Source organism: Natrix helvetica, assembly GCF_964273705.1.
Source record: "Natrix helvetica genome assembly, chromosome: 4".
NCBI classification, from domain to species: domain Eukaryota; kingdom Metazoa; phylum Chordata; class Lepidosauria; order Squamata; family Natricidae; genus Natrix; species Natrix helvetica.
This window is the reverse complement of record NC_138550.1, coordinates 6,727,360-6,755,350: the sequence shown is the minus strand read 5'-3', so window position 1 is coordinate 6,755,350 and position 27,991 is coordinate 6,727,360. Positions and strand designations below refer to the sequence as shown.

The following is a 27,991-nucleotide window of genomic DNA, read 5'->3' as shown; positions in this document are numbered from 1 at the left end:
TCCTCCCCGGAGGCCTCGTTGGGAAGAAGATGCTGGGTCCACCCGGCCAGCCGCCTCCTCTCCTCCTCCCTCCTTTTGCCGCCCGAAGCCCGCAGTAAAAGCAAAGAAAAACCCCGCGATGGCCGTGCAGGCGGCGCCTCCCCCGCCTCCCCATCACCCCTTCGTCCCTTTCGGCTTCCCGACGGCGGACTTCGGGGCTCTGGAGAAGAGCTGCTACGGCGACGGGGCGGCGCTGCTGCTGCTGGAAGGCGGCGTCGGGGCGAGCGGCGGAGACGGCGGAGGCGGCATCGTCGGTTGCCCCGAAGCGGCCGATTTCCGCGAAGCCACCCGGGAGCTGTTGAGCTTCATCGATTCGGCGTCGAGCAACATCAAGCTGGCTCTGGACAAGCCGGGCAAATCCAAGCGGAAAGTCAACCATCGGAAGTACCTGCAGAAGCAGATCAAGCGCTGCACCGGCCTCCTCGGGGGCAACGCGGAGGCAGTGGCCGGTTCGGTTCCAGGTTCGATTCCCGGTCCGGCCGCCGCCGCCCCTACGAACAAGCAAGCCTCGGCCTCGACGGCGCCCTCTAGCGGCGGCGGCGGCGCTCCCTCCTGCAAGCCGCCCAAGCGGGAGAGCAAAAGCTTAGCGGCGCTTTTCGACTCCCTTCGCGGAGCCCCGACGGCCGTGGCCACCGCGGCTTCTCCCGCCGGGCCGGCCGGCTGTGCAAGCGGGAAAGAGGCGGGCTCCGCTCCGCCGACGGCTGCGATCGCTTGCAAGAAGGTCCCTTTGCGGAACCGTAACCTGCCCCGCTCCTTCTTCACCGAGCCGGCTCCCAACCGGCCGCCCAACCCCGCCGGCTTGGAAGGAGGAGGTGGAGCGGGGCCCGTCCCGTCGGTGGCCGAAGAGCTCTTCGATCTGCTGGCGGCTCCCGATTACCGAGCCTTGCTGCAGGAATCATCCGAGCCGCCTCCTCCGCCTCCGCCGCCCGTTTTCCCGGCGGAGCTTCCTCTGGAGCCGCCGCTGTACGAGCCGCTGCCGTCGTTGGGGCCCCTGCTCTACGCCGAGACCCCCTTGCGGCCCCTGCCGGCCCTCTACGCCGCCGTCGCTGTTTCGGATCCGACGGCGCCCTTCTTTGCGGATTGCCCGCTGCCTCCTCCGCCGTCGATGCCTTACGATTACGGCTACAGTCGCGGGGCGCCGTACCCCAGCCTTTAGTCCTTGAGGGGCGGGGGAGGAAGAGAGGAGGAAGTGGGGTTTGGGGGGGTATGGGCTGGGACCCCCGATTGTAGGTGTGATGTGGAGGGCGCAAGGACCCTTTTGAAGTGGGCACCCACTCATTGGTAAGACTCCTTGGGGAAGACTGTGGGCAGCCCTTGCCCTGCCTGATGCCCTCTGGAGGTCCCAGCCTCGTCTTCCAGCCTCGCCTCCAGGAATTTGGGGGACCCCCCTGGATATAAGGGGCAAAGTGGGCAAGGCGTGGACTTGGAGGGCGAAAGGACCCCTTGGGAAAAGACTATGGGCAGCCCTTGCCCTGCCTGATGCCCTCTGGAGGTCCCAGCCTCGTCTTCCAGCCTCGCCTCCAGGAATTTGGGGGACCCCCCTGGATATAAGGGGCAAAGTGGGCAAGGTGTGGACTTGGAGGGCGCAAGGACCCCTTGGGAAAAGACTATGGGCAGCCCTTGCCCTGCCTGATGCCCTCTGGAGGTCCCATCCCTGTCTTCCAGGCTCACCACCTCCGATTAAGCAGGTTGAGCTTCTGAGGATCCTGTAAAGTTTTTGACGTCAAAAGAAAGTCAGATGGTGGCATAGGGTTCCCTGCCCAAGCATTGGGCTGGACTAGAAGACCTCCAAGGTCCCTTCCAACTCTATCTATTCTATGGGAGATTGACGGTTGAAGAGTGAGTGGCAGGAGAAGCATTAGTCTCTTTAACAGAAGATCCCAGGAATTTTTATTTGGGGGGGGGGACCCCCGATATAAGAGGCAAAGCAGGCGAGGTGTGGAGGGTGGGTGGAGGGTGAAAGGACCCCCTGGAAGTGGGCAGCACCCACTCATTGGTAGGAAAAGGAAGATTTACTTCGGAAAGACTTTGGGCAGCCTTACCCTGCCCCTGCCTTTGGAGGTCCTGGACTACATCTCCCATCCTCCTCTTCCTCATCTCTGATGACGCCGGCTTGGGTTGAACTTCAGAGGGTCCTGAAAAGTTTTGACATCAAAGGAAAGTTGGATGTTGATGGTTGAAGAGCGACTGGCAGGAGAATCCTTAGTCTGTTAAATTTTTTTTTTGGGGGGGGGCTACCCCCCACCGGGACAGTGTAAAATCTTAAACCGAGACAACTCTGAATTGTAACTTTTTCAAACTCTTATGGGCCAGTTTTGTCCAAGTTGAATAATTATTATTATTTGGGCGGAGAATTGATGTTGGAGAAGGGATTGGGGGATTTGCATACCTAGGTTAGTTTCCAGAACAAAATCATAAAAGAGAAAAGGTGGCCTAGTGGTTAGAATGCAGTATTGCAGGCGAACTATGCCAACTGCCAACAGTTCGATCCTGACCGGCTCAAGGGTTGACTCTGCCTTCCATCCTTCCAAAGATGGAGGACTCAGATAGTAGGGGCAATATACCGGTTATCTTTGACTTACGGCCGCCATTGAGCCCCAAATTTTTGTTGCTAAGTGAAACGATTGTGAAGTGAATTTTACGAACTTTTGTGCCGGAGTTGTGAAGTTAGTAACATGGTTATTAAGTGAATCTAGCTTCCCCATTGACTTCGCTTGTCAGAGGTTCACAAAAGGGGGGGGGGGGTCACATGACCCCGGGACATTGCAACCGTCGTAAAGGTGAATCAGTTGTCCCGAATGTAAATCACACGGGGAATGCCGCAACGGTCATAAGTGTGAGTTGTTTTTTTTCAGGGCTGTTGCAACTTTGAACAGTCGCTAAATGAACTGCCGTAAGTCTAGGACTACTGGTACATAGGGAGTTGGCTTGCTATGAAACAAAATCTAGTTTATAAACAGATTCTTTGTGTTGTGTAAGCAGACCAGGCGACCCGCAATGACAATCTGCAAACTTTAGTTCTCTTTTCAAAGTTGCAAGCAAGAGAATGGGGGGGGGGGGAAATCTGCTTTAAAGGAAGTCCTTGACTTATGACAGTAATCGAGCACGGAAATGGTTGTAAGTTGTACGTTGTGATGATTGCCACACAGCCAACACAACCCCATGACTGGAACTGACTCTATGATCTTTTTCTGTGGAAGGAAATGTCGGTTTTGGGCGAAAACATAAATCATGATTACAGTATATGACTCTGCAAACAGTTGTCAATGGGGGAATGTGGGGACTTCCCAACCAGGTCATAAGTCCCGTTGGCAAACAACTGCTAAGTGGCTGGCCGTAAGTCGAGGACTGTAGGTAGTGCTGGAATTACAACTATTCGCTTAGTGACTCTTCAGAGTCACCACGGCACTGAAAAAGGTGACTTGTGACTGTGTTTCATGTCTACGACCGTTTCGGCATCCCCCCCCAAGTCCAAACGCTTGGCAGCTGGTTCCAATTTATGACGGGTTTGCAGTCGCGCGATCCCCTTTTGCGACCTTCTGACAAGCGAAGTCAACGCCGTGTCACTAACTCAACAGGGAAGTCATAAAATGGGGCAGAACGGTCTTGCTTAGCAATGGAAATGTTGGGCTCCAATTGGGTCATACGTCGAGGACTTCCTGTCCCTTTGTTTCATAAGGTTACATACAACCTACCGTTGCTTAAGCTGTCAGAGAGTGTTACATAGATGTTATGTCATATTATGCCCCTGCCCACAACATTTTACATGACTGTTTACATTGGACTTACTTTTTTTCCCCAATTAATGTTCTGTTTGGTGATAATTCAGTTATATTAACCTCCTGGAAGGCGTACATGATTCTTCTGTATTTTTTCGGGACTCTAAATGTACAAGAAATATTTTTGGGGGGCTTCAAACCCTCTTAATGTATCAGGAATTGAATTCAAAGGCTGTTGCGCTTTATATGACCGCATAGAGGTAGTCCTTGAGAGTGATGCTCTGGCCTCCCAAGCTGTGAGTTCAATCCTAGGTAGAGGCAAATATTTCTCTCTCTGAGCACAATGAGAATACATCTGCTGAATGTAACTCCGCATTGGCAACAGGAAGGGCATCTGGCCAGGAAACACTCAGCTCCATTCGGATGCCCAGATTCCATCCCGATGCAAGGGATTAGGGGGTTATTAAAAGAGGATGATGATACAGGTAGTCCTTGACTTACAGCCATTTGCTGTAGAGACCTTTCAAATTTACAATGGCGCTGAAAAAAGTGACTTACGACTGGTCCTTGCCCTTACGACCATTGACCATTGTGATCATGGAATCTAAATTCCGGAGCTTGGCCACCAGTATCTATTTTTATAATGGTTGCAGTACCCGAGGGTCATCTGATCACTGCCTTCCAACAAGCAAAATCAAAATCAACCAAACTGTGGTTCACTTAACAGCTGCAGTGATTTGCTTAATAACTGTGGCGCAAAAGGTTGCAAAACGGGGCACGACTCCCTTTAGACTTCATTTGCTTAGAGATGAAACTTCCGGTCCTAACTGTGATTGTAAGTCGAAGAATGCCTGTACAGCATGTTAGTTTGCTGCTGGCTTGTGTTTGGCTATGCGCACCTGACGATTCCCAATCAGGATGAAACTGGTCATGTCCTGCTTGCTAATGCTTTATTCATTCATGTACAGCACAGAATTGTGTGCATAACCATGTGTGGATTTTTTCTCATAACCACATTCATAATTTTAGTTTAGTGCGTGCATGCAGAACATAAAATAACAGAGTTGGAAGGGACCTTGAGGGTGTTCTAGTCCAACCCTCTGCTCAAGCAGGAGACCCTATGTCATTTCAGACAAATGGATATCCAACATCTTCTTAAAGAGTGTTGGAGCATTCACAACTTCTGGAGGCAAGCTGTTCCACTGATTAATTGTTCTCACTGTCAGGAAATTTCTCCTCAGTTCTAAGTTGCTTCTCTCCTTGATTAGTTTCCACCCATTGCTCCTTGTTCTGCCCTCTGGTGCTTTGGAGAATAGTTTGACTCCCTCTTCTTTGTGGCAACCCCTGAGATATTGGAACACTGCTATCATGTCACCCTAGTCCTTCTTTTCATTAAACTAGACCAATTCCTGCAACCGTTCTTCGTATGTTTTAGCCTCCAGCTTCCTTAATCATCCTTGTGGCTCTTCTCTGCACTCTTTCCAGAGATCGCATTTTACACAGGTATTACTTAGCACTTCATTGGACGTTATCAATCACTCAAAAGGTGACTCGTGCTTGACATGTTGGCTGGGGAATTCTGGGAGTTGGAAGTCCACGAGGTCTGAAAAGTCGCCAAGGTTAAGCATTCCCTGATCCAACCTGTACTTGAAATGGATGTGGCAGAATTCTGATCTAAGCTACATCTGATCTAAGGAGATCGGAAAATCTGTTGCACATTCAGAGTCCCTCATCTCATTCTTGAGATGCTCATTCTGTAACCAATTTGGAGTTTAGTGCACGAGGTATCAATACAGTCCAAGTTGGTAGTGCAGGATCCCACCTCATTTTGCAAAAAAATAAAATAAAATGTAACTCAGCAGGTTTTTTTTTTGCAAAGTTGGGCTTGGTTATGTCTATGGAGATTCTCAGTCCTCCAGCTCATGGTTGTCCCCAAAGTGCTTTTTAAAAATGTCTTTGTTTTTCTTTGAAGGCGTTTTGCTTCTCATCCCAGAAGCTTCTTCAGCTCTGACTGGATGGTGGGGAACGGAAGTGTTAGAAATGTAAGCTAACAGTTGGGTTAGCAATATATAAACCAGGATGGTACTACTGTAGCTTTAAGTACTGCTGTAATGTGATTGATTGCTGTTACCTCAAGCAACCATAAGAGGGAGCCTCTTGATTGATTGATATTCCTTGCAGACAGCTGGTCATTTGCATCCTTTTTAGAGAATCCTTGAGGCCACTTGGAAGTTTGTCTGCATCCTCGGGGTCACCGGAGTGGTGCAAATGGATGTGGGGCCTTCTTTTGCTGCAGGATGTTTTTTTTCCTGCCATGTCCCTTCACCGTTGAAGAGAGGCGCACCTGTTGAGGATGGCACTGTGTTGTCTGCATTTCAAACCGAAGGACAAATGGTTTGCATATAGTCTGCAAATATTCTGGAAACGCTTTCCTAGTCCCTCACCATTCCAAGGGTGTTGATCCCAAATTCTATAGCTAAAAGTCTGTAGAGATTCTCAGCCATATCCAGGTCACGGTTGTCCCAAAGGTGCTTTTTTCAGGAGGCAACTGGACTTTCTTCTTTTTCTTTGAAGATGTTTCGCTTCTTAGCCAAGAAGCTTCTTCAGCTCTGACTGGATGGTGGGGAACGGAAGGATTTAGACTCCTTGCAGACAGCTGGTCATTTGCATCCTTTTAGAGAATCCTTGAGGCCACTTGGAGGTTTCTCTCTGTCCTTAGGGTCCCCTGAGTGGTGCAAGTGGTTCCTGTAGTCTACAATTTCTTTCCTCTGGATTGGATTGGATTTATTAGATTTATATGCCGCCCTTCTCCCAAGGACTCAGAGCGGCGTACAGCATTATAAAACACATAGTACAAAAGTTAAAAGGAAATTAGAAACAGTCCAAAAAACAAACCCAATTTATATAACACTCACATTTTAAAAATAAGATAAAATTAACAGGCCAGGCCGGCTTGCTGGAAAAGCCAACTTTTTAGGGCGCGTCGGAAGGACCCGTGTCAGGGATTATGCGAAGCTCTGGGGGCAGCTCATTCTGGAAATCCATTCCTACTCCCACCCCATTCCAAGGGTCTTCATCCCAAATTGTATAGCTAAACATCTGTAGAGATTCTCCGTCATCCAGGTCACGGTTGTCCCAAAGGCGCTTTTTTCAGGAAGCAACTGGACTTTCTTGTTTTTCTTTGAAGATGTTTCGCTTCTCAGCCAAGAAGCTTCTTCAGCTCTGACTGGATGGTGGGGAACGGAAGGATTGATACTCCTTGCAGACAGCTGGTCATTTGCATCCTTTTTAGAGAATCCTTGAGGCCACTTGGAGGTTTATCTCTGTCCTCAGGGTCCCCTGAGTAGTGCAAATAGTTCCTGTAGTCTACAATTTCTTTCCTCTGGAAATCCATTCCTACTCCCACCCCATTCCAAGGGTCTTCATCCCAAATTGTATAGCTAAACATCTGTAGAGATTCTCCGTCATCCAGGTTGCCCCAAAGGTACTTTTTTTCAGGATGCAACTGGACTTCCTTGCTTTTTCTTTGAAGATGTTTCGCTTCTCATCCAAGAACTTTCTTCAGTTCCGAAGAAGCTTCTTGGAGGAGAAGTGAAACATCTTCAAGGAAAAAACCCAAAGCAAGTCCAGCGGCCTTTTGAAAAAAAACACTTTGGGGATTGGTTATGATCTAGTTATCTGTCCCAGTTTCCACGCTAGAGGGATTCTTATTGCACCCTACCCGCTGAAGTTATGGGGAGGCATCTTAAAAGAAAATCTGCTAAGTTAGAGCCCACTCAGAAATGAAATGGGTTTTAAAACAGCGGTCTCCAACTGGTGGACCGGAGGCCACTGGTGGTCCTTGAGAAAACTTTGGTGGTCCGCAGAAAAATTATTTGCATTTTTTATATTGCACTAAATCAGGAGTTCCTCAAACTACGCCCACTGGGCCGGATACGTGCAATGAACACTTGTGTTGCTGCAGAACCGGTAGTAAAAAAAAATAGAATTGCACCACTGCCTTGGTACCAAATTCAGAGTACGCCAGGAACCCACAAGTGAGCATAGTTCAACTCTGCATTGCAGATATTGTAGTATATGTCTCTGTGCCATAGATGGGTTTCACATAATTTCACACTGAAAATGTGAGCCAGCTTTCATGCCTTAGGTGGAACTAGAATTCGCCGTCTCCCGGTGATTGGCCCAAAGTCACCAGCCAGTTTTTCTGCCTGGGTGGGACTAGAATTCCCTGTCTCCTAATGACTGGCCCAAAGTCACCCAGCTGGCTTTCATGCCTTAGGTGGAACTAGAATTCACCGTCTCCCAGTGATTGGCCCACAGTCACCAGCCAGTTTTCCTGCCTGGGTGGGACTAGAATTCCCTGTCTCCTAATGACTGGAGCAAAGTCACACAGCTGGCTTTCATGCCTAAGGTGGAACTAGAATTCACCCTCTCCCGGTAATTGGCCCAAAGTCACCAGCCAGTTGTGAAAGCCTAAACGAAGATTAGAACTCTCCATCTCTTGCGGCTTGGTCCCAAGTAACTCAACTTGCTTTCATGGCTAAGGCGGGACTAAGGCCACTGTCCCTTTGCTGATTGGCCCAAAGTCACCTAGTGGCTTTCATGCCTAAGGCGGGACTAGAACTCGCGTTCTTCTGGTGTCTAGTCTGGTAGTTTAACCAAACTGGAATCAATGAGAGTTAGTGGGATTATTACAATGCTCACCTACAACTCTTAGTGCCAAATTTTAATACCGTTTCTCCCAGCATGGGGGAAATTATTATGATGGACATCCGCAGCCTGAACGATAAATTCGCAGTGGTTGGAGACACCCATCAAATTGTGGCATGAAAACTATGGAGATAATTTCTCATGGACAGTACTGTAAAATAGGTATCTGGTGTTTTAAGGGCAGGGAAATATTTAATAGACAAAGTCCTTTATCGCCATCTAGTGGATTTCTTTGGATACTGCACCCTCTCTGTTTATTTTCATAATTTGAACCCGGTTAGAATCCTAATAAATGGACAGAGCTGTAAATTAGACTTGCAAGTAGTCAGGAATTTTTTTAAAAAATTCATGAAAATTTTATTTGAAATTGCCAAATTTCATTGGCCAGAGATTTTATAAAGCGCAATCATTCAGTTACGGCGGCACTGAAAAAATGTGACTTATGACCATGTCTCACACTTGCAACTGTGACAGCATCCCCGTGAACATCTGATCAAAATTCAGGTGCTTGGCAACGGGTGTGTTTTTACGACAGTTGCGGTATTCTCGGGTCACTTGATCCCCCTTTAAGACCTGCTGACAAGCAAAGTGTCGGCATTCCAAATATCATGCAGAATTAAATCAGAGCCCGAGGCAGGGCTATCCTTAAAGTTCCAATTTAATAAGACAGACATGTTGGCAACAAACTGTGGAATCCCAAATCTGAAAGCTTCCTGGGATTCCACCCAGTTGAAAGTTCATGATCTTATCCCCACACCCATCAATCCATCACATGGTCCAATCTTCTTCGCCCACGTTGGCATCTCCACCCAGCCGGTTCCGGTCAGGTGCAGAGGTGCGGAGACAAAAGATGACCTTGGGCTTCTAGAAAGGAATGACAACAACACATTCCACAATTCTACTCCTTTCTATACCCCCTCCCAATTACTACACTAATGAAACAGCATAATGAAATAATAGAGAGTGTGGCAGGCCAAAGATCCTAAAAAGGAATATAACTGCAGGCCTGACACAAAACAGTGGTGGGATGCCAAATCTTTTCCTGCGTGAGTGCAGCACTCAAACCCCCACGCTCGGTGTCAGTACTGGTGAGCTGAGCTGGTTTTTTTCCCGCTCAGCTGAAGCGTGGCCGTCCGCTCTGCTCAAATCAACTGAGCTAAAAAACAAGGGAATATAGGACAGGAAACAGGGGGGCAACAGAGGTAAGTATTTGCCGGTTCTCCGAGCTACTCAAAATTTCTGCTACCGGTTCATTGAAACCAATCCAAACCGACTGAATACCACAACTGTAACAAAGTCAATGGGGAAGCCAGATTCACTTAGCAACTGTGTTCACAACTGCAAGTGATTCACTTAGCAAACGTGGCAAGGAAGGTTATAAAATGGGGCGAAACTCACTTAACAAACCTCTTGCTTCACGACGGAAATATTGGACTCCACTGTGGTCGTACGTCGAGGGCTACTTGTATTCGTAGTCCTCCTTCGCGTCCGAAGCGGTTACTCCAGGTATGCATTAGGAAAATGCAAAAGAAAGGAATATATTCCCACAAGGAGGTTCTGCTAATAAATTCCAAGCAAAAGCCAATTAACTGATTCATACCACTTGAGGAGGCCAAACACCAATGGTTGATAATGAATTCCCCTCATTTTTCCTAACAGTGGCTTGTCTCTTTCTCTTAGCAGATTGTATTTGGTGGTAATTATCTTATTCCTAACACTTCAAAGGACTGACATTTCCCAATTCTTTCAGGAGTGAGTGTGAGCAAGTGTGTAACACAGACTGCTTTAGTACCGCTTTATAAAGCCTTCGTAAGGCCACACCTGGAATATTCTGCATCCAGTTTTGGTCACCACATTACAAAAAAGAGGTTGAGACTTTGGAAAAAGCGCAGAGAAGAGCAACGAAGAAGGTTAAAGGCCTGGAGATTAAAACATACGGCAAACAGTTGCAGGAATTGGGGATGGCCAATCTACAGAAAAGAAAGCTTAGCAGGGACATGATAACATTCTTCCAGTATTGGAGGGGCTGCCATAAAGAGAACGAGAGTCCATTTATTTTCCAAAGCACCAAAAGGCAAGACGAGAAGCAATGGATGGGAACTAAGCAAGGAGAGAAGAAACCTGGAGTTAAGGAGAAATTTCCTAACAGAACAATTAACCGGTGGAACAACCTGCCTCCAGAAGTGGTAGGCGCTCTCCATCACTGGAGGTTTTTAAGAAGAGACCGGACAGTCACTTATCTGGAATGGTATAGGGCAGTGATGGCGAACCTATGGCACGCGTGCCACCTGAGTCTTTATAGGAGCCTGGGGAGGGCGAAAAGAGCCTCCCCCCCGGAGGCCCTCCGGAGGCTTCATGAGCTTCCCTGAAGCCTCCGGAGCGTAAAAAACCGGCCGTATGGGCAAACCGGGCGTTTGGTAATGAACTTCCTGTTTGCTTGGAGGGTCGTTTTGACAGCCTCTTGAAGGTCCCTGAAGCCTTCGGAGCGCTTAAAACGACCCTCTGAGCAAACCGGAAGTCACTGCTCAGAGGGTCATTTTGAGCGCTCCGGAGGCTTCAGGGAAGCCTCTTAAAGTGACTTCCGGTTTCCTCAGAGGGTTGTTTTGACTGCTTCGGAGGCTTCAGGGAAGCCTCCTGAAGGTCCTTGACGCCTTCAGCAAACTTGGAGGGTCATTTTGACTGCTCCGGAGGCTTCAGGGAAGCCTCCTGAGGGCTTCCCGGGGGCGGGGGATGCTGTTTTCGCCCACCCCAGGCTCCTATAAAGCCTCTGGAGCCCGGGAAGGGCGAAAAAAGAATGCAAAAAATGGGGGTTTGCATCTGTAGTGTGCGCATGCGCACTGGGGGGGTCACGCATTGCATTATGCGTGCAGCACACCCGCACACGACCCCCTGCGCTCCCCCCACTTATGGCACGCGAGCCAAAAAAGGTTCGCCATCGCTGGTATAGGGCTAATCTTTCCTGGACTGAGTGCCTGAATGCACACCAGCATGCCCAAACCCCCCAAATGCAATCTGCCTGTGCCCCCCCCACATGCACATGTTCCTCCATGCCCCCTTCCTTGTGCATGCACTCCCTGCACATGACCCTCCCCCCGCATGCATGCGTGGGCTTCCCGCACATGACCCTGCCCATGTGCACGTTCCCTTCCCTCCTACATGTATGCACGCCCCCCTGCACGCCCCCCGGTGCATGCGCGGCAGAGACCCGAAGACCAGCTGACCAGCGGGAGGTGCGCGCACGCATGCGTGGCAGAGCTAAACTGGGGCAACGGCTTATGTGCCCACAGAGAGGGTGCTGCATGCCACCTCTGGCATGCGTGCCATAGGTTTTCTATCACAGGTATAGGGTCTCTCTATAACTGTATAAAGATCCATCCACTCGTTCAGCCCATTGGTCTGCTCATCGATCAACTTTCTTTCTTAAGCTGCCTCCATTTTACTTCCGTTCAAACTCAGCCCCTTTAAGGTGAGTGGGCTTCAGCTTCCAAGAATTACACAGCCAGCATTTTCCGACACCATCATTGCAAGACAACGTTTGTTAACAGATGCTCACTTTGGTGGTACTTTGGTACAGGTGGGGTGATGCAATTGCCAACGGAAAGCAACAATTGTGAGAACGACCCCTTTAAGTTTTGCTTCTCGGTTTCTTTCTCTGCATGCTGCCTGGGGAATTCTGGGAGTTGAAGTCCACCCACCTTAAAGTGTCTTGAGTGTCATGGCCTGATGGCCACTGGCCCCACCAGAAGTCGAATCAGAGGAGGGAGTCAGCAACAAGGCAATCAGAGTGTCAGGCCTGAAGTCATGTTCCTTTTAGGATCTTTGGCCTGCCACACTCTCTATTATTTTACTACGCTGTTTCATTAGCGGGGAATTGCGAGGGGGAATAATAAGAAGTAGAATTGTAGAATGTGTTGTTGTCAAAAAAACACATTCCTTTCTAGAAGCCCAAGGTCATTCTTTGTCTCTGCATCTCTGCACCTGACCGGAACTAGATGGGTGGAAATGCCAGCGTGGCAGTGGAAGATTGGACCGTGCGATGGACTTGTGGGTGTGGGGACAAGTTCATGAACTTTCAACTGGGTGGGAAACCCAGGAAGCTTTCAGATTTGGGTTTTCCACAGATGGGCCAACATGTCTCTCTTAATAAATTGGAAGTTTGAGGAAAGTTCTGCCTTGGACTCTGATTTAATTCTGGATGATATTTGGAATGCTGACACAGAGAGCTGCGAGGGGGAAGAGGGAATGGAGCTGGCAGAGAGAGAGAGAGGGAGGGAGAGAGAGAGAGACAGTAGGTGGAGCCTGGGCTGTCCGTCAGCCTTCAGATGGAGAGTCAATAATATCCAGGTCTGGAGGTGGCTGATGAGGAAGAGGAGGAACAGCTGGGTCCAGTGCCTGATGCATGGATGCACAGAAGGCAGAGGAGAGGAGAGCAGTGGAAATCTATAGGCCGGTCCTTGGGACGGAAGAGCCGCTGCTGCTAGCGAAGCCCCACCCTAGCTCTGGGGATAAAAGGCAGGGGTGGAGATGAATAGATGTGGCAGGCAACTATTCATCTAACTACCGGATGGACTTATTAACCTGCTGTTAGAGAGAAACATTTTTCCGGGGCTGCTGATGCATCTAATAAAGGAATCTTTTGAGTTCACTTCAAAGGTTTTGTCATGTTTGGGGAGCTGGGTGAGAACACGGAGATTGCAAAACATTGCTGTAGATAAACTTGGGGGCTATTTGGTACTTCAGTTATCAGTTGCCCAGCTCTTCAAACTTTCCTTCAGTTTTATTTACCTGGCGTCAAACCAGGCACCAGACAAACAAGTTCAATTTTATTATGAGACATTTTTATTGGAAAGACATTTTATTGATGACGGTAGCCTTCTGCTTCATCTCCACTAGATGGCGCTAAAACACCAATGTTCCGATTGTCAGAAAAAGTTGGATCTGACCATTTTTGGGTGGAATATGAGGACATATTCCTTCTCTTTCTCCTTTTTCTCTTCCTTTGAACTTACGGTGGTGTTTAGATATAGACTAAGAGGGCAATCAGGAAAACATGGGCCTCTTCCCTCTGACGCTTTGGATTGCCAAGAATTTTGGAATGATGAAATATGGGTCTGTAGTATTTATTTCACTTCATTTTTCATATACGGATGGACGCACGTTTCCTGGGGAAGACCAACATTTTATAGATATCCCCTTTCCCTGCCAATTTGTCTTAATCAACAGGGAAAGAAAGCTTCATGGTGGTAACGGGTTTGCCGAAAATTGGAAGAAAATGCTGGCAAAACTAGTTAAATAAAATAGTTAGGACTAGTTGGAAAACTAGTTGCGTAGGTCAGAAAGAGAGCTGGGAAAGTACCCATATTTTCCTAAAATTAAAACCCTGTCTTGTATTATTTTTGCCACCCCAAAAGACACCATGTCTCATTTACCCCATCTAGTGGCCGGGGAGACAAACATGCTCCAATATATGATCTTTATATACTGTTGTGGCTCTCTAGCCCCATCCAGTGGCCAAAGAGACAAATACCAAGTACATTGTTTGAAGCTCTTTCCCCATCAGGCCTCACTCTCAAAACAGGTGCATGCTGGGAACTACATTTTCTTTAGCATTTGGAGAAGGCAGAATCACAAAGAAGAATCCATCTTAATGTGTGGCACCTGGTCATCCAAGGACAAACCCCCATCCCACACACGGGAGCATCGCTGGTGACATTTAGATTGCTTGTATTGATTAATTGATACGTTCAGCACTCCAGGGAGGGAATACTACAAAATCCCCATTCCCTCCCCACTCCAGGGGAAGGATACTGCAAAATCTCCATTCCCTCTACACTCCAGGGGAAGGATTCTGCAAAATTCCCATTTCCTCCCCACTCGAAGGTAAGGATACTGCAAAATCCCCATTTCCTCCCCACTCCAGGGGAAGGAATACTGCAAAATCTCCATTCCCTCCCCACTCCAGGGGAAGGATACTGCAAAATCTCCATTCCCTCTACACTCCAGGGGAAGGATTCTGCAAAATTCCCATTTCCTCCCCACTCGAAGGTAAGGATATTGCAAAATCCCCATTTCCTCCCCACTCCAGGGGAAGGAATACTGCAAAATCTCCATTCCCTCCCCACTCCAGGTGAAGGATACTGCAAAATCTCCATTCCCTCCCCACTCCAGGGGAAGGATACTGCAAAATCTCCATCCCCTCCCCACTCCAGGGGAAGGATACTGCAAAATCTCCATTCCCTCTACACTCCAGGGGAAGGATACTGCAAAATCTCCATTCCCTCCCCACTCCAGGGGAAGGATACTGCAAAATCTCCATCCCCTCCCCACTCCAGGGGAAGGATACTGCAAAATCTCCATTCCCTCTACACTCCAGGGGAAGGATTCTGCAAAATTCCCATTTCCTCCCCACTTGAAGGTAAGGATACTGCAAAATCCCCATTTCCTCCCCACTCCAGGGGAAGGAATACTGCAAAATCTCCATTCCCTCCCCACTCCAGGTGAAGGATACTGCAAAATCTCCATTCCCTCCCCACTCCAGGGGAAGGATACTGCAAAATCTCCATCCCCTCCCCACTCCAGGGGAAGGATACTGCAAAATCCCCATTCTCTCCCCACTCCAGGGGAAGGATACTGCAAAATCCCCATTCTCTCCCCACTCCAGGGGAAGGATACTGCAAAATACCCATTTCCTCCCCACTCCAGGGGAAGGATACTGCAAAATCCTCATTCCCACCTCACTCCAGGGGAAGGATACTGCAAAAATACCTATTCCCTCCCCTCCACACTAACCTGCTTTCCAGCTCTCTTCTCCCAGGGCAACAAAAGAAGACCCAGCTGAATAGCTGGGACTTGGGAGGCAGTGACTAGATGGGGGCAGAGCCAGCCAGAGGTGGTATTTGCCGGTTCTCTGAACGATTCAAAATTTCCGCTACCGGTTCTCCAGAACCAGTCAGAACTGGCTGAATGCTACCTCTGACTTACATACACCCATACAAATATCTACACACAAGATTAGCATGGGGACAAGGTTGTAAAGACGAATGAAAGTTCCTTTTAAGTGATGGATGTGGCCCATGTTCTCCTAACCAAGAAAGAAAGAAACATAACAGAAAGGCCATTTTTGGGGAATCCCGATATTGGAAGGATGGTGAAAAGTGTCTTCAGCTATACAGAAAAAAAATAACCCATGTTGAAAGATCCTTAACATGCAATGGGGGGGGGTAGAGGGGGATGAAGCTCATCCATTTTGCCTACAACTTTTTCAGGATTTAATTTAAAAGACGGGGCTGGCCATCTCTGAAGCCCCATGGAGGGAGAAAGTCCAAGATGTTTCATTGGGTAAAGAAATCCAAGTGGCAACTCAACTTGGATTTCATTACGATGAAAAAAAAAATTACGGATATGACTAAAGGACAGAAAATCTAATTTCAGAGGTTAATCAAGGTCCTCGCGGCGGAGATTCAGCCCAGTCCAAAATAATTGGAAATCTGAATAGGAAATATTGCAGGGTAGAATAACAGAATAATAGAGTTGGAAGGGGCCTTGGAGCAGTGGTGAAATTCAATTTTTGTTTACTACCAGTTCTGTGGGCGTGATTTGGTGGGCAGGGTGTGGCTTGGTGGGCATGGCTGGGGAAGGATACTGCAAAATCTCCATTCTCACCCCACTCTGGGGCCAGCCAGAGGTGGCATTTGCAGGTTCTCTAAACTATTCAAAATTTCTGCTACTGGTTCTCCACAACCTGTCAGAACTTGCTGCATTTTACCCCTCCCTTGGAGGTCTTCTAGTCTAACCCCCTTGCTTGGGCAGGAATCCCAACTCCATTTGCAATGGTTACTCAAAATTTCTGCTACCAGTTCTCCAAACTACTCAAAATTTCTGCTACCAGTTCTCCGAACTACTCAAAATTTCTGCTACCAGTTCTCCGAACTACTCAAAATTTCTGCTACCAGTTCTCTGAACTACTCAAAATTTCTGCTACCAGTTCTCCGAACTACTCAAAATTTCAGCTACCAGTTCTCCGAACTACTCAAAATTTCCGCTACCGGTTCTCCAGAACCTGTCAGAACCTGCTGTATTTTACCCCTGCCTTGGAGGTCTTTTAGTCTAACCCCCTTGCTCGGTTAGGAAACCCAATTCCATTTGCAACGGTTATAAATGTGAAAAACGGTCATAATGTCACTTTTTCCAGTGCGGTTGTAACTTCCAACGGTCACTAAATGAACTGTTGTAAGGACTGTTTGAACACAGTAGCTTGTCCTGTGGGTTTCGGTGTGCGTGTGTGTGATTTTTGTCTTTGATCATTCCTTGACGAGGATATTGTTTTAAGCTTGCTTGATTGTTATCTCCTGGGTAGTTCCTTGATTAAAGTATTGGTTTCTGCTTGATTGTTTGTCTGGTGTTAATACATTCTTTTCTATTGGTTAAAAAAAAAAACACCCAGCAGGAAAAGGAAGATGCAAACCACTTCTGTAGCAATGTCGGTAAAGCTAAATGGACAAATAGTCGCTGGGAGTCCAGTCGGATGTGGAGAGTTTGTCTTATTAGTCAATAAAGGAGAGATTTGATTTTCTTTTGGCTGATAGGTTAGTGCCACCTGCAGACTCTTCATTGGAGAGCTGCGGTTTTTTAACGCATTTATTTTCCTGGCGAAGAAGACATTTCTTACAGGTTTTGTTTTTCAGTCTTAACAGTAGAAAATAGTGTCTACAATATGATCACAGTTTTAAATATACTTAGAGGAGAATATACTGTAGTTCGGGGTTAAAATGCTACCGGTTCGGGCCAGTTTACTACCAAACCGGTAGTAAAAAATGCTACTGGTTCGTAGAACCGGTAGTACAGAAAAAAACTAAAAAACTTTTCTTGTTAACTTTTAAGCATTTTTTTTAACTACAGGTTCTCTGGAAATGGGGGTGGGTGGGGGGGTGAAGCCCGCTAGGCCAAAAACGGGTGGTGGTGGTGGGTGCTGAGAAAGAAAGAAAGAAAGAAAGAAGGAAGGAAGGAAGGAAGAAAGAAGGAAGGAAGGAAGGAAGAAGAAAGAAAGAAAGAGAAAGAAATGGAGGGAGGGAGGGAAAAAGGAGAGGGGGGGAAGGACTACAAACCTGGCACTAGACGCAACTTCAGAGGATAATCCAGGGCTGGAGGTCATCTAGTCCAACCCTGCTCCAGCAGGACATTGTTAAAGTGAGTTTCTGTGTTTTGATCCCCCCAGTTACATGACTACATAGCCACGCCCACCCAGTCACATGACCCCACCAAGCCACGCCCACAGAACCGGTAGTAAAAAAAAAAAAGATTTCACCGCTGCTGTAGTTAGAGGTTTTTTATTCAACACAGACGAAGAGGGAGAAGGCTTTGGAGCTTATGGGGTTTGTTAGCATACACAAAGAGGAAAAATACTTTAGGGATCTTTTTCCTGCAGATTAATAAAGACAGACTGGAGATTTGGACAGTGACTGTCATTTTGGAGGGAGGACCATGGAGGGGACCAAGAGACCAAGAGAAAAAATAGAGCTGGACTCATGACAGCAAGTCTTAGAATCATAGAATCACAGGGTTGGAAAGGACCATGGAGGTCTTCTAGTCCAACCCCCTGCCCAAGACTTTATTCCAATGTGGTCAAACGATTGTCCAATCTTTTCTTGAAGACCTCCAGTGATGTAACGTTCCCAGTTCTGAGGGGAAATCAATTCCATTGCTTAATTGTTCTCACTGGGGTGTGTATTCTGTTAAGATACAGCCTGTTGTGCCTTAAAATGGCTTCTACTGTACTGCCATAAAATGGCTTCTACTATGCAGCGCAGTGGAGTTGCCATAGTAACAGCTTCACAGTACTCCACAAGGGGGCTCCCCTCTGGTAAGGAGGAAAATCCAACATTAGAAATTACATTTGGTCCGGACATTCCCCCCCCTATAAATAAATAAATACCTGGGAAACACAGGGTTATCGGCTAGTAAATAAATATAAACCAATAAACATAGATTACATTCTCCCCGAACACTGAATTGTTTTAGCGGGAACTTCCAAAATCCACTTCAGCCTTAGGGGGCAATTCCAAATTAATTTTGGTCTAGAATAGAAGGAGAAAATAGCTGAACATGCTGCCCCCATCCTTTCAATGGCAATCTACAAAAATGAACCTTGAAATTTCCTTCCTCCCTTAAAGAAAAAAGAAATAACACCCCCCCTCCCCACCTTAAAACATTTCTTGGCTGTATTTCATGCATCCTTTTCAAGGGCACCATGCATTAATTTTGGAGCGCCGTTGACTTGGTTGCCGATCTCCAATAAATTATTGCAGGTAATTAAGCTGTTCTTTTCCCCTTCAGCTCTGGTGTCCTTGTAATATCTCATGGTTTGGATTGATTTGCAGCTGAAATTAGGGGATGGCCCAGCTTCTTGATCCGTCGCTGTTGATAAGGCAGGCTAAGTTGGGGTGGGGGTTGAGAGTGAAAAATTTTAACATCTTGAAACCTTCACAAAGGCTTTAACATGTCATTAAAGGTAAAGATTTCCCTTACACGTATGTGCTAATCGTTCCCAACTCTAGGGGGCAGTGCTCATTTCTGTTTCAAAGCCGAAGAGCCAGCGCTGTCCGAAGATGTCTCTGTGGTCATGTGGCCGGCATGACTAAATGCCAAAGGCGCACGGAACGCTGTTACCTTCCCACCAAAGGTGGTTCCTATTTTTCTATTTGCATTTTTTACGTGCTTTCAAACTGCTAGGTTGGCAGAAGCTGGGACAAGTCACGGGAGCTCACTCCATTATGTGGAGCTAGGGATTCGAACTGCTGAACTGCCGATCTTTCTGATTGACAAGCTCGGCGTCTTAGCTACTGAGCCACCGCATCCCTTTAACACATCATTAAAAGAGGACAATTGCACAGATGGTCTTTGCTTCCCCTCTTCTTGGTGGTGCTTGATTCTTAGTCAGCGTAGGTAATATATTCAGATATAAACAATTAAGTATAAATAAATATGGAATAGTGTTCTGACCCCCCTCTCCACGCCTGTGAATAAACCAGAACACAGGCTTGGCTGTTTGCCACTGTTTAATTACTGAGATAACGAATCCTTTGGCTGAGGACCCAGACAACTCACGTTCAATAGAGTAGCTCTGCAGCAATTCAGATAATTCAAATGAAGCAACGCAGATAGTCCAAATGAACAGACGCGGCTAGAATACAGAGATAGATTTTCTTAACTACTAATTCGAACGGTTGTTTCCTGAAAATGTCCCTTCCCAACGCTTCACCTATAATCTCTCTTGGGAGGGGCCAATCCACAGCCATGTGTGCTTAATTATCTTCTGTGAGTCTGCCTACGGAGTTGCTGCTTCCGTTTCTCAGCCCTTCTCAATCTAGCATCAGGGACAAACTGCCTTTGATCCTCCCCACTGCTCCATGCCTCAGGCACCACCTGGTGGCCAACCAGCCTCTCTGGTCCCTGCTCTGAGTCTGAACCCTGCACAGGGTCCTCCACATCGTCCAGGGAAGACTCAAATGATCCCTCACTATCCGAGTCCATCAGCAGCTCAACTGGATCCTGCTGGGCCACAACAGAATAGTATATATAAATAAGTAAAGAATAAGGGGATCACGAATGTAAGATAGGAACGTATAGGAGGCGAACGATCAATTGTATATACACACCGATATGGGACTGCTGTACGATGGCACTTTGGGGTCTTTTCTTGTTTTAATCTACCAATATGTTTCTGTTTTGTTTATGTGTATATGTGTTTAAAATAAAATTTATTAAAAAAAAAGAAATGAAGTCGCTGGAAATAATTACAACAGTGAATGAAAGCCAACACAAATATATAGATGATTCGTTGTGTGTGGTTGTTTAAATCTGAAGTGCTTCCCTGCTTGCTTCATCTGAGCGATATCCATCAAGGAGAAACTGTTCAGAATCTTGATTTACCTCAGAAGTAAGATCAAGGGAGAGAACAGTTAGATGTTTATTTATTCAATATATACCCTGCCTCTCTTCTCAGTGAGGGAGATTAGCAAAATTCAGAAACATTCCCCCCCCCCCAAAAGATCAGACAGGTGTGTAATGGGAGAGATGCGTGTCAGATTGTTAGATCCAAAACTGTTTCATGCTTCAACACCCAACAGTTTAAACTGTGCCTGGAAAGAAACGGACAACTAGATCTTTTCAAGCAAATATCTTGGGAATAACTTACTGCCTATATTTTCTCACTGGCTGAAACTTTTGGATAGTCTTCAAGTGCAGTCCCATGTACAATGCATTATAGTAGTCAAGATGGGGTAGAACCAGTGGTGGGATTGTTAGAATATTCATGGCTGGGAAAGACATGGGAACAAGGTCAGCCAATGAATAGGCATAGCAACTAAGTCAGCCAATGGGAGCTGAAACAGAACTGAGTCTGTGCTGAGAATTGAAACTGAAACAAGACTGTCTGCTCTGAACTCTGAGGCGAAACCTGCTTGTGTTCTGCTTCTATCATGTTGAAATAATCTACTATTGGTACTGTACATTTATTCATCTGTTATTATGTATGTAAAGAAGCGAATGAATCCAGCTGACTCAGTTGTGCTTTCTGGATTTGATTTTTCTGCAACAAACTCTGACAGAGATGCATCCGGTTTAACAACCGGTTTGGTGAGCATGCGCTTGGCATGCGTGCATGCCTAATGCTTGATTTGCGTGTGTGCGCAATGCTCAAAAACCACCCCTTTTAAGCTTGTGAGTAAAACAGCTGATGCATGGCACTCCACGCTGCCGCGCAAGTCAGCTGAGCTAAAAAACATGGAAATATAGGACAGGAAATGGCAGGAGCCGGTAGGCGGGGCTTCCGGTTTCGCTAGACAACCAAGGTGTCAACCCTTCCAATCAGCTCAAGCAAATCCAAGCCAACCAAGTGAGAAACTGCTTCACTGATGGAACAAAGGAGCATAGAACATAAAATAACCTGACTGGAAGGGACCTTGGAGGTCTTCTAGTCCATCCCCCTGCTTGAGCAGGAGAACCTTCCAGAGAAATGGTTGTCCAATTTCTTCTTTTACAAGAAGAGTCATGGGGTCCTCGGATCAATTTTTGAGACCTCCTGACAAATTCAGTGGGGAAGCCAGATTCACTTAACAACTGCGTTACTAACTTAACAACTGCCGCTATCCTCTTAACTGTGGCAAGAAAGGCTGCAAAATAGGGCAAAACTGTCAAGCCCTGGGGAAATCAGGAAATTTAGTCTGTTCAAATAAATATAAAGATTAGTTGCAAGGTTAAGGTCTCTACAAGAATCTGAACTACTAACGGTCAAGAGAAATTAGCGGGAGTTAAGAAAGGAATTCAAACTGGCCTGGATTTCGATTTCTTGTGGGCACGCAGGGACTCATGACCGATGATGCATTTGACTCATCCCTCGGCCTGGTCCTCCCCTACAAAACTCACTTAACCACTGTCTCGCTTAGCAGAATGAATTTTAGGCTCAACTGTGGTCATAAGTAGAGAACTAGCTGTATCAATTCAGCCAATCTCACTCACATCCTTTAAGCTACACACGTCCGTTCCTTATGCGTGATCAATGTTCAGCATAAAAACAGAACCATGGACAGCTCCACCTGATTTCAGCAATATCTCCCACTTCTGTTTGCCTCCGTTGACTTCAATGGAAGTAGAGATATTCCTGACTTTGTTTCAGTCATGGAAGCAATTAATTTTCCATTGAGGTGGGAGGAAAAAGCTCTTGACTTGTATTTATTGATGAATAGATTTCACTGTAGTGTGATATTTGAAGACAACTGCCATAATTAAGGGCTCTTCGAGGAATCGGTAATCAAATTGCAAGGATAGAAAAGCCAGTGAATAGTAAGTTCACTTATATTGAATGGGATGAGCTAATCCCAACACCTACTTCTATTAAATTAATTCCATTAAATACATGAAGCTCCCTCATTCTATTCCCCATCAGGGCAGACAATACTATGTAAATGTACAGGTAAAGTTTCCCCTTGCACATATGTGCTAGTTGTTCCTGACTCTAGGGGTCGGTGCTCATCTCTGTTTCTAAGCTGAAGAGCCAGCGCTGTCCGAAGACGTCTCCGTGGTCATGTGGCCGGCATGACTGAACGCCGAAGGCGCACGGAACGCTGTTACTTTTCCATCAAAGATAGTTCCTATTTTTCTACTTGCATTTTTTACGTGCTTTCGAACTGCTAGGTTGGCAGAAGGTGGGACAAATAACAGGAGCTCACTCCGTTATGTGGGCGCTAGGGATTCAAACCGCCAAACTGCGGAGCTTTCTGAGCTACAAGCTCAGCATCTTAGCTATTGAGCCACCGCATTCCTATACAATACTATATATTAAAAAAAAACATTTTTATTAGTTTATAATATAAGCATACAAAGAAAATAGTAGGGAAGTTAGGGAAGGGAAAAAGGAAGGGGAAATTAGGGGAACCAAGGGGGAAAGTAGGAATTGACTTCCAACTCCTTTTGGTGCAGTAGAATAAGGCATTAACTTCAAACCTCAACTTTTTACTTTTATATAATAATAATATATACTAGCCATTTCTATGAGAACAAATCTATCTAATTGGTAAATCCCAAAATCCAAGTTTCATTTTTTCCCACCTCAAGCACAAAGTCCAGAAGTGGTTTCCAAGTAGAAATAAAAGTATTTGCATTTTTTTCTTTGATCAAAACAGTCAATGTAGCCACCTCTGCTAACTCCCTCAGTGTTTGCAACCATTCGTCCTGTAGAAAGTTAGCATCCACTACTCTCCTGCAAGAATGAAGTATTTTAGGAAATATTAAAAAGGCAGAATATTATATTTCCCCTAAAGGAGAAATAGAAATCTTAAGGGAGACAGAAACTCAGAGCTTCAGCTCCCTGCCCCCAACAGATATTTGGTGCATGTTGAGAAGGACTGGGCCAGTCTATCTACAAGACAAAGGACCTTCTGCTCCAGGGTGGTGGGATTAAGACATGACCCTCTAGATATAATAGGATTATCTAGCAGCAGGGCTCACTGCATTGCAAAATCTCCTAAGGACATTGCATCAGGCCAAGGTTCAACCAAACTTGACTCAGACAAACATGACTCCACATGGCCCCATGGGAGTCTGACTAAAGCCAATAGAATACATGCTCTTGTAACAGGAACAGGAAGCTCAAGGGCAAGGCCCAAGAGAGGATATAAATAACCCTCACTCTCCGCTCCATATGGTCAGCTACCCAGAATCACACGTGCTTGATGGTTCTGCTTCATTAAACTATCTGTCAACTCCTAGCATTCTCATGGTGAGAGAAGGGGGGGGGGGCACATTCCACCCATACTGTCGGCTTGAGTCGGATCTCAGATTACTACAGCAGGCTTGGGAGGGGTGCACCTCATAGGGGAATGTGATTTATGACACAGACAGAGGGGAGGGAAGGAATAGGAGTAAAGTTCAGCTATAAGTCAAACAAAGCATAGACTTGACTACGAACAGATCTTGCCTATGATGCTCCTAATAAATGCAAATCTTAACAGGTTCACTTAACAACCAGGTTACTAATTTAACAACTGCAGTGATTCGCTTAACAAGCATGGCAAGAAAAGTCATAAAATGGGGCAAACTCCACTTGACAAATGTCTCACTTAGCAGCATAAAATTGTGGCCCAAGAGAAAATGGTTAAAAGAGGAAGAAAGGGAAAAAGAGTTACATTAGTCAGCTAAAGAGAACAGTAGTAAGATTGTTATTGTTACGTAACTAATTAAGAAATAAAGAAATGATAGTATATTGTTAATGGTAGAAAAAAAATGGAAAGAAATGCTCTCTATGCTTGAATTGAATTAGAGGATGTATGCTGTTTATAACAAAATATAGCCATGGAGAAAATTTGGTGTAACTTTGAAGGGGCCATTGAAGATATTGTTTATGCGTTAAGAAAAAAAATAACGATAAAGATGGAAAAGAATGGAAGAGAATAATTTGGCTAAAAGTGAAAACAAAACTATGATGTAAGAAGGACGATGTAATTTAGAGGATGTAAAAGAAAAGACATGGACAATCCTATGTTCCTATAATATGTATAATTTGTATTAAAAAATAAAAAAACCTTGAATGGCAAAAAAACAACAACACAAACAAACAAAAAAAGCCCCCCAACCCAGCAGGCAAACACGAACAACGGAATTGCTCCCCCAAGTCGCACAAATGTTGTCATTCTCATATCTGAAGGCATAAGCTGTTTGGAACGCAGGACCTGATGGATTGACAGATTCACTGCCTTGCCACTTTGATTTATCATCTCCCCCCCCCCCCGCTTGTAGAGAAGGGTCATGTCTGTAGGTTTTACTGCAGATTGAAGTGATTTATTTTCATTTTACTTTGACGGTGGGGATTTAGCAAGATTAACTCCCTCCAGCGCATCAAAATGGTGTGGGTTTTTCCTCGGCTCCCTCTTCACATGCCTCTCCGGTGTAGCACCGATGGCTAACTCCAAAAGAAATGAGGAACGCTGGCAGGAACGGGGCAGGTCTAGTTTAATGAAAAGAAGGACTAAGGGTGACATGATAGAAGTCTTCCAATATCTCAGGCGTTGCCACAAAGAAGAGGGAGTCAAGCTATTCTCCAAAGCAGCAATCGCCAACTGGCAGTCCGTGGACCATTGGTGGCCGGCAAGAAAAGTTTGGTGGTCGGCAGAAAAATTATTTGCATTTTTTTTATATTGCACTAATTCAGGGGCTCTCAAACTGCGGCCCCTGGGCTGGATATGTGCAATGAATGCTTGTGTTGCTGCAGAATCTCCCCCTTCAGGGTCTTTTTATGGGGGTCGGAGGGGGGCAGAAATTCAAACTTGGGGTCTGCTTCAGCCTCCTGGTGCGGGGCTTTGGACGAAGGCTGGAGGGAAGCGCCGCTGCTGGTGAAGAGCCGGAGGGCCTCGTTCCAGTGGGACTGCATCATGGCCTGGAACTGGCTGACCATCTCAGCCTGCTGAGCCTCCAGGCGCTGGTACCTGGCCTTGCACTCCCGCAGGTCTTCCCTCTGCTTGGAAAGCCTATGCTCGTAGTCCTCATTGAGGTGTTTCTGCTGAATCTCCTTCTCGGTCAGAACCAATTTGAACTGAGCTGTTTTGCCAACTCTTTCTCCTGCTGGCTGCTTAGCTCTAACAACTGCTCCCTGTTGGGGCCACTAATGAGCCTGGGAGGGCAGGCGAGGAATGGCTGGGAGGGGAGGGGAGAGTAGAGGCTGGTGAGGTGCCCCTTGATGTGAGTGACATCCAGTTGGTCACGCCCATTCAGTCATATGATCACCTAGCCACGCCCACCCACCCGTCATTAGGCAGATAATATTAGTGGTCCATGGGATTTAAAATTATTAATTTAGTGGTCCCTGAGGTCCAGAATTTTGAAGAACCCTGCTTATATAATCAAGCAATTTCAACCAAACTTGGTACACAGATGACTTACTCTCTAGAGAAAAATACTTTGGGAGTATAAGACCCCCCCCTTACAAAACTCAGGGTATGTTCTGTTAAGATACAGCCTGTTGTGCCTTTAAATGGCTTCCACTGTACTGCCATAAAACAGCTTCTACTGTACAGCGCAGTGGAGTTGCCATGGTAAGGGGGAAAATCCAACATTAGAAATTACGTTTGGTCTGGACATTTCCCCCCTATAAATAAATACCTGGGCAATACCCGGTTTATCGGTTAGTAAATAATAATAAAATCAAACTTGTCTCCAGACTTAGGAGCCAACTTCTGCTGAGTTTCCAGGAACAGTTGAGTAGTTCAGTTTTCTTTTATGAGCTTCCTCTGCTGGCTAGGGAGATAAATCACACTGTTGAAGTTTTTATTCCTGTTATATGTCCCTGCAAGCTGTTTTGGGTGACACTGGAAGAAGGGAGGATGAAAAGGAGGAGGATTCAGGACAATAATTCAAGATTCTTTGCAAAGGGAAGAGCCGTAAACCTGCTCTTCGTAATGTTGGAAGAAATGCCCCTCTGGGTTCAGTTCCAAGGGGAAAGGAAGACTCTGGAAACATGGAGGCTGCTTGGGAAGATGGTTTTAATGGTGGACAGGATCACATGGGTTTGAGATCCTAGGCCCCTGATCGCAAACCTATGGCATGCACGCCATCGCCAGCTGGTCTATTGGATTCTGGCACGCCGGCCAGATGGTCTTCGCTGGCTCTGGAGCGCTGGAAAACTACCCCAAAAATGTCCTGAAAAACAGCCTGAAAATTGCCTGAAAAACAGCCAAAAAACAGGCAATTTTGGGGGCTGTTTTCAGGCTGTTTTTGGGCTCTTTTTAGGCCAGCTTCCAGGCTCTTTTTAAGGCCCAAAATGGCAGAAAAAAAGCCTGAAAAGAGCCCAAAAAACAGCCAAAAAACAGGCATGCGCACACCACATAGCTTGTGTTCGAGTTTCCAGCACTCCAGCATGCGCCCATGCATCTTCATGCACGCACACTCCGATTTGGACACTCGGTGCCGAAAAGATTCGCCATCACTGTCCTGTGCAAAAGGAAAAGCACCTGGAATGGAGAGAGGGATATATTTATACACTCTCTTGCCTTAGAGCAGTGCTTCTCAACCTTGGCCCACCTGAAGATGCGTGGACTTCAACTCCCAGAATTCCCCAGCCAGTAGGCCGGGGAATTCTGGGAATTGAAGTCCACGCATCTTCAGGTGACCAAGGTTGAGAAGCACTGCCTTAGAGTTTCCTGTTCCTGTACGAGAAATGTTTCCCATTGGCTGTCAGACTCCCAGGGGGCAGGGGTCTTAGCTAACTCTGTAGACTGTCCTAAGTCCCAGGCTTGGTTGAGCCTTGCTGGGTGATGTAGTCTTCCCAGGTGCCATGTGGTGAGATGGGTTGAGGGCTAATCCTATTGAAGGGGAATAGTAATAAGGATACAAACTTGTTGGTTTTAGTAGAAACATTTGTTTTCTGTATCACACATATATTATGCCTTGTATTTCCAACGTATATGCTTGCATGCATGTTCCCTGCAACTGACTTCCTGTGGCACTGATATTAGGGTCTGTAGAATATCTGGCAAATGTCAAAATGTGTGATCCTTGCCATTTGAACTCTTATCGATCTGCAATCTATGGGCATAGAACCTATTCCAGAATGGAGCTGTAAAGAGCTGTAAAACTGACATCTTGGATCTGTCCCCCTCCTGCATAAGAACGTATCTCACCTTTGATCTGTCGTGAGAACGGAGATAAGGCTGATAAGGCTAATGAGGAGTATCGGAAAGCCAGGATGTTATTTTATGATGTTTCTGACTGTATAAAAAAGAGTTACACCTTTTCCGAAAAACAATAATACAATACCAGAGTTGGAAGGGACCTTGGAGGTCTTCTAGTCCAACCCCCTGCCTAGGCAGGAAGCCCTATACCATTCCAGACAAATGGCTATCCAACATCCTCTTAAAGATTTCCAGTGTTGGGGCATTCACAACTTCTGGAGGCAAGCTGTTCCACTGATTAATTGTTCTCACTGTCAGGAAATTTCTCCTCAGTTCTAGGTTGCTTCTCTTCTTGATTAGTTTCCA

At 46.4% G+C, this 27,991-nt stretch overlaps 1 protein-coding gene across 1 annotated transcript; it reads left to right on the top strand.

Annotated features, from left to right (window-relative positions):
- The first annotated feature begins 62 nt into the window (after positions 1 to 62).
- Positions 63 to 27,991, top strand: FAM181B (family with sequence similarity 181 member B). Its single transcript, XM_081949978.1, has 2 exons — positions 63 to 4,954; positions 27,912 to 27,991. Exon 1 carries the CDS (start codon positions 119 to 121, stop codon positions 1,193 to 1,195), a length of 1,077 nt encoding a protein of 358 aa, XP_081806104.1. The 5' UTR covers positions 63 to 118; the 3' UTR covers positions 1,196 to 4,954; positions 27,912 to 27,991.

Bases quoted from the DNA above. Each gene is read 5' to 3' on its own strand.
- FAM181B (XM_081949978.1), top strand. From the start codon at position 119: ATGGCCGTGCAGGCGGCGCCTCCCCCGCCTCCCCATCACCCCTTCGTC.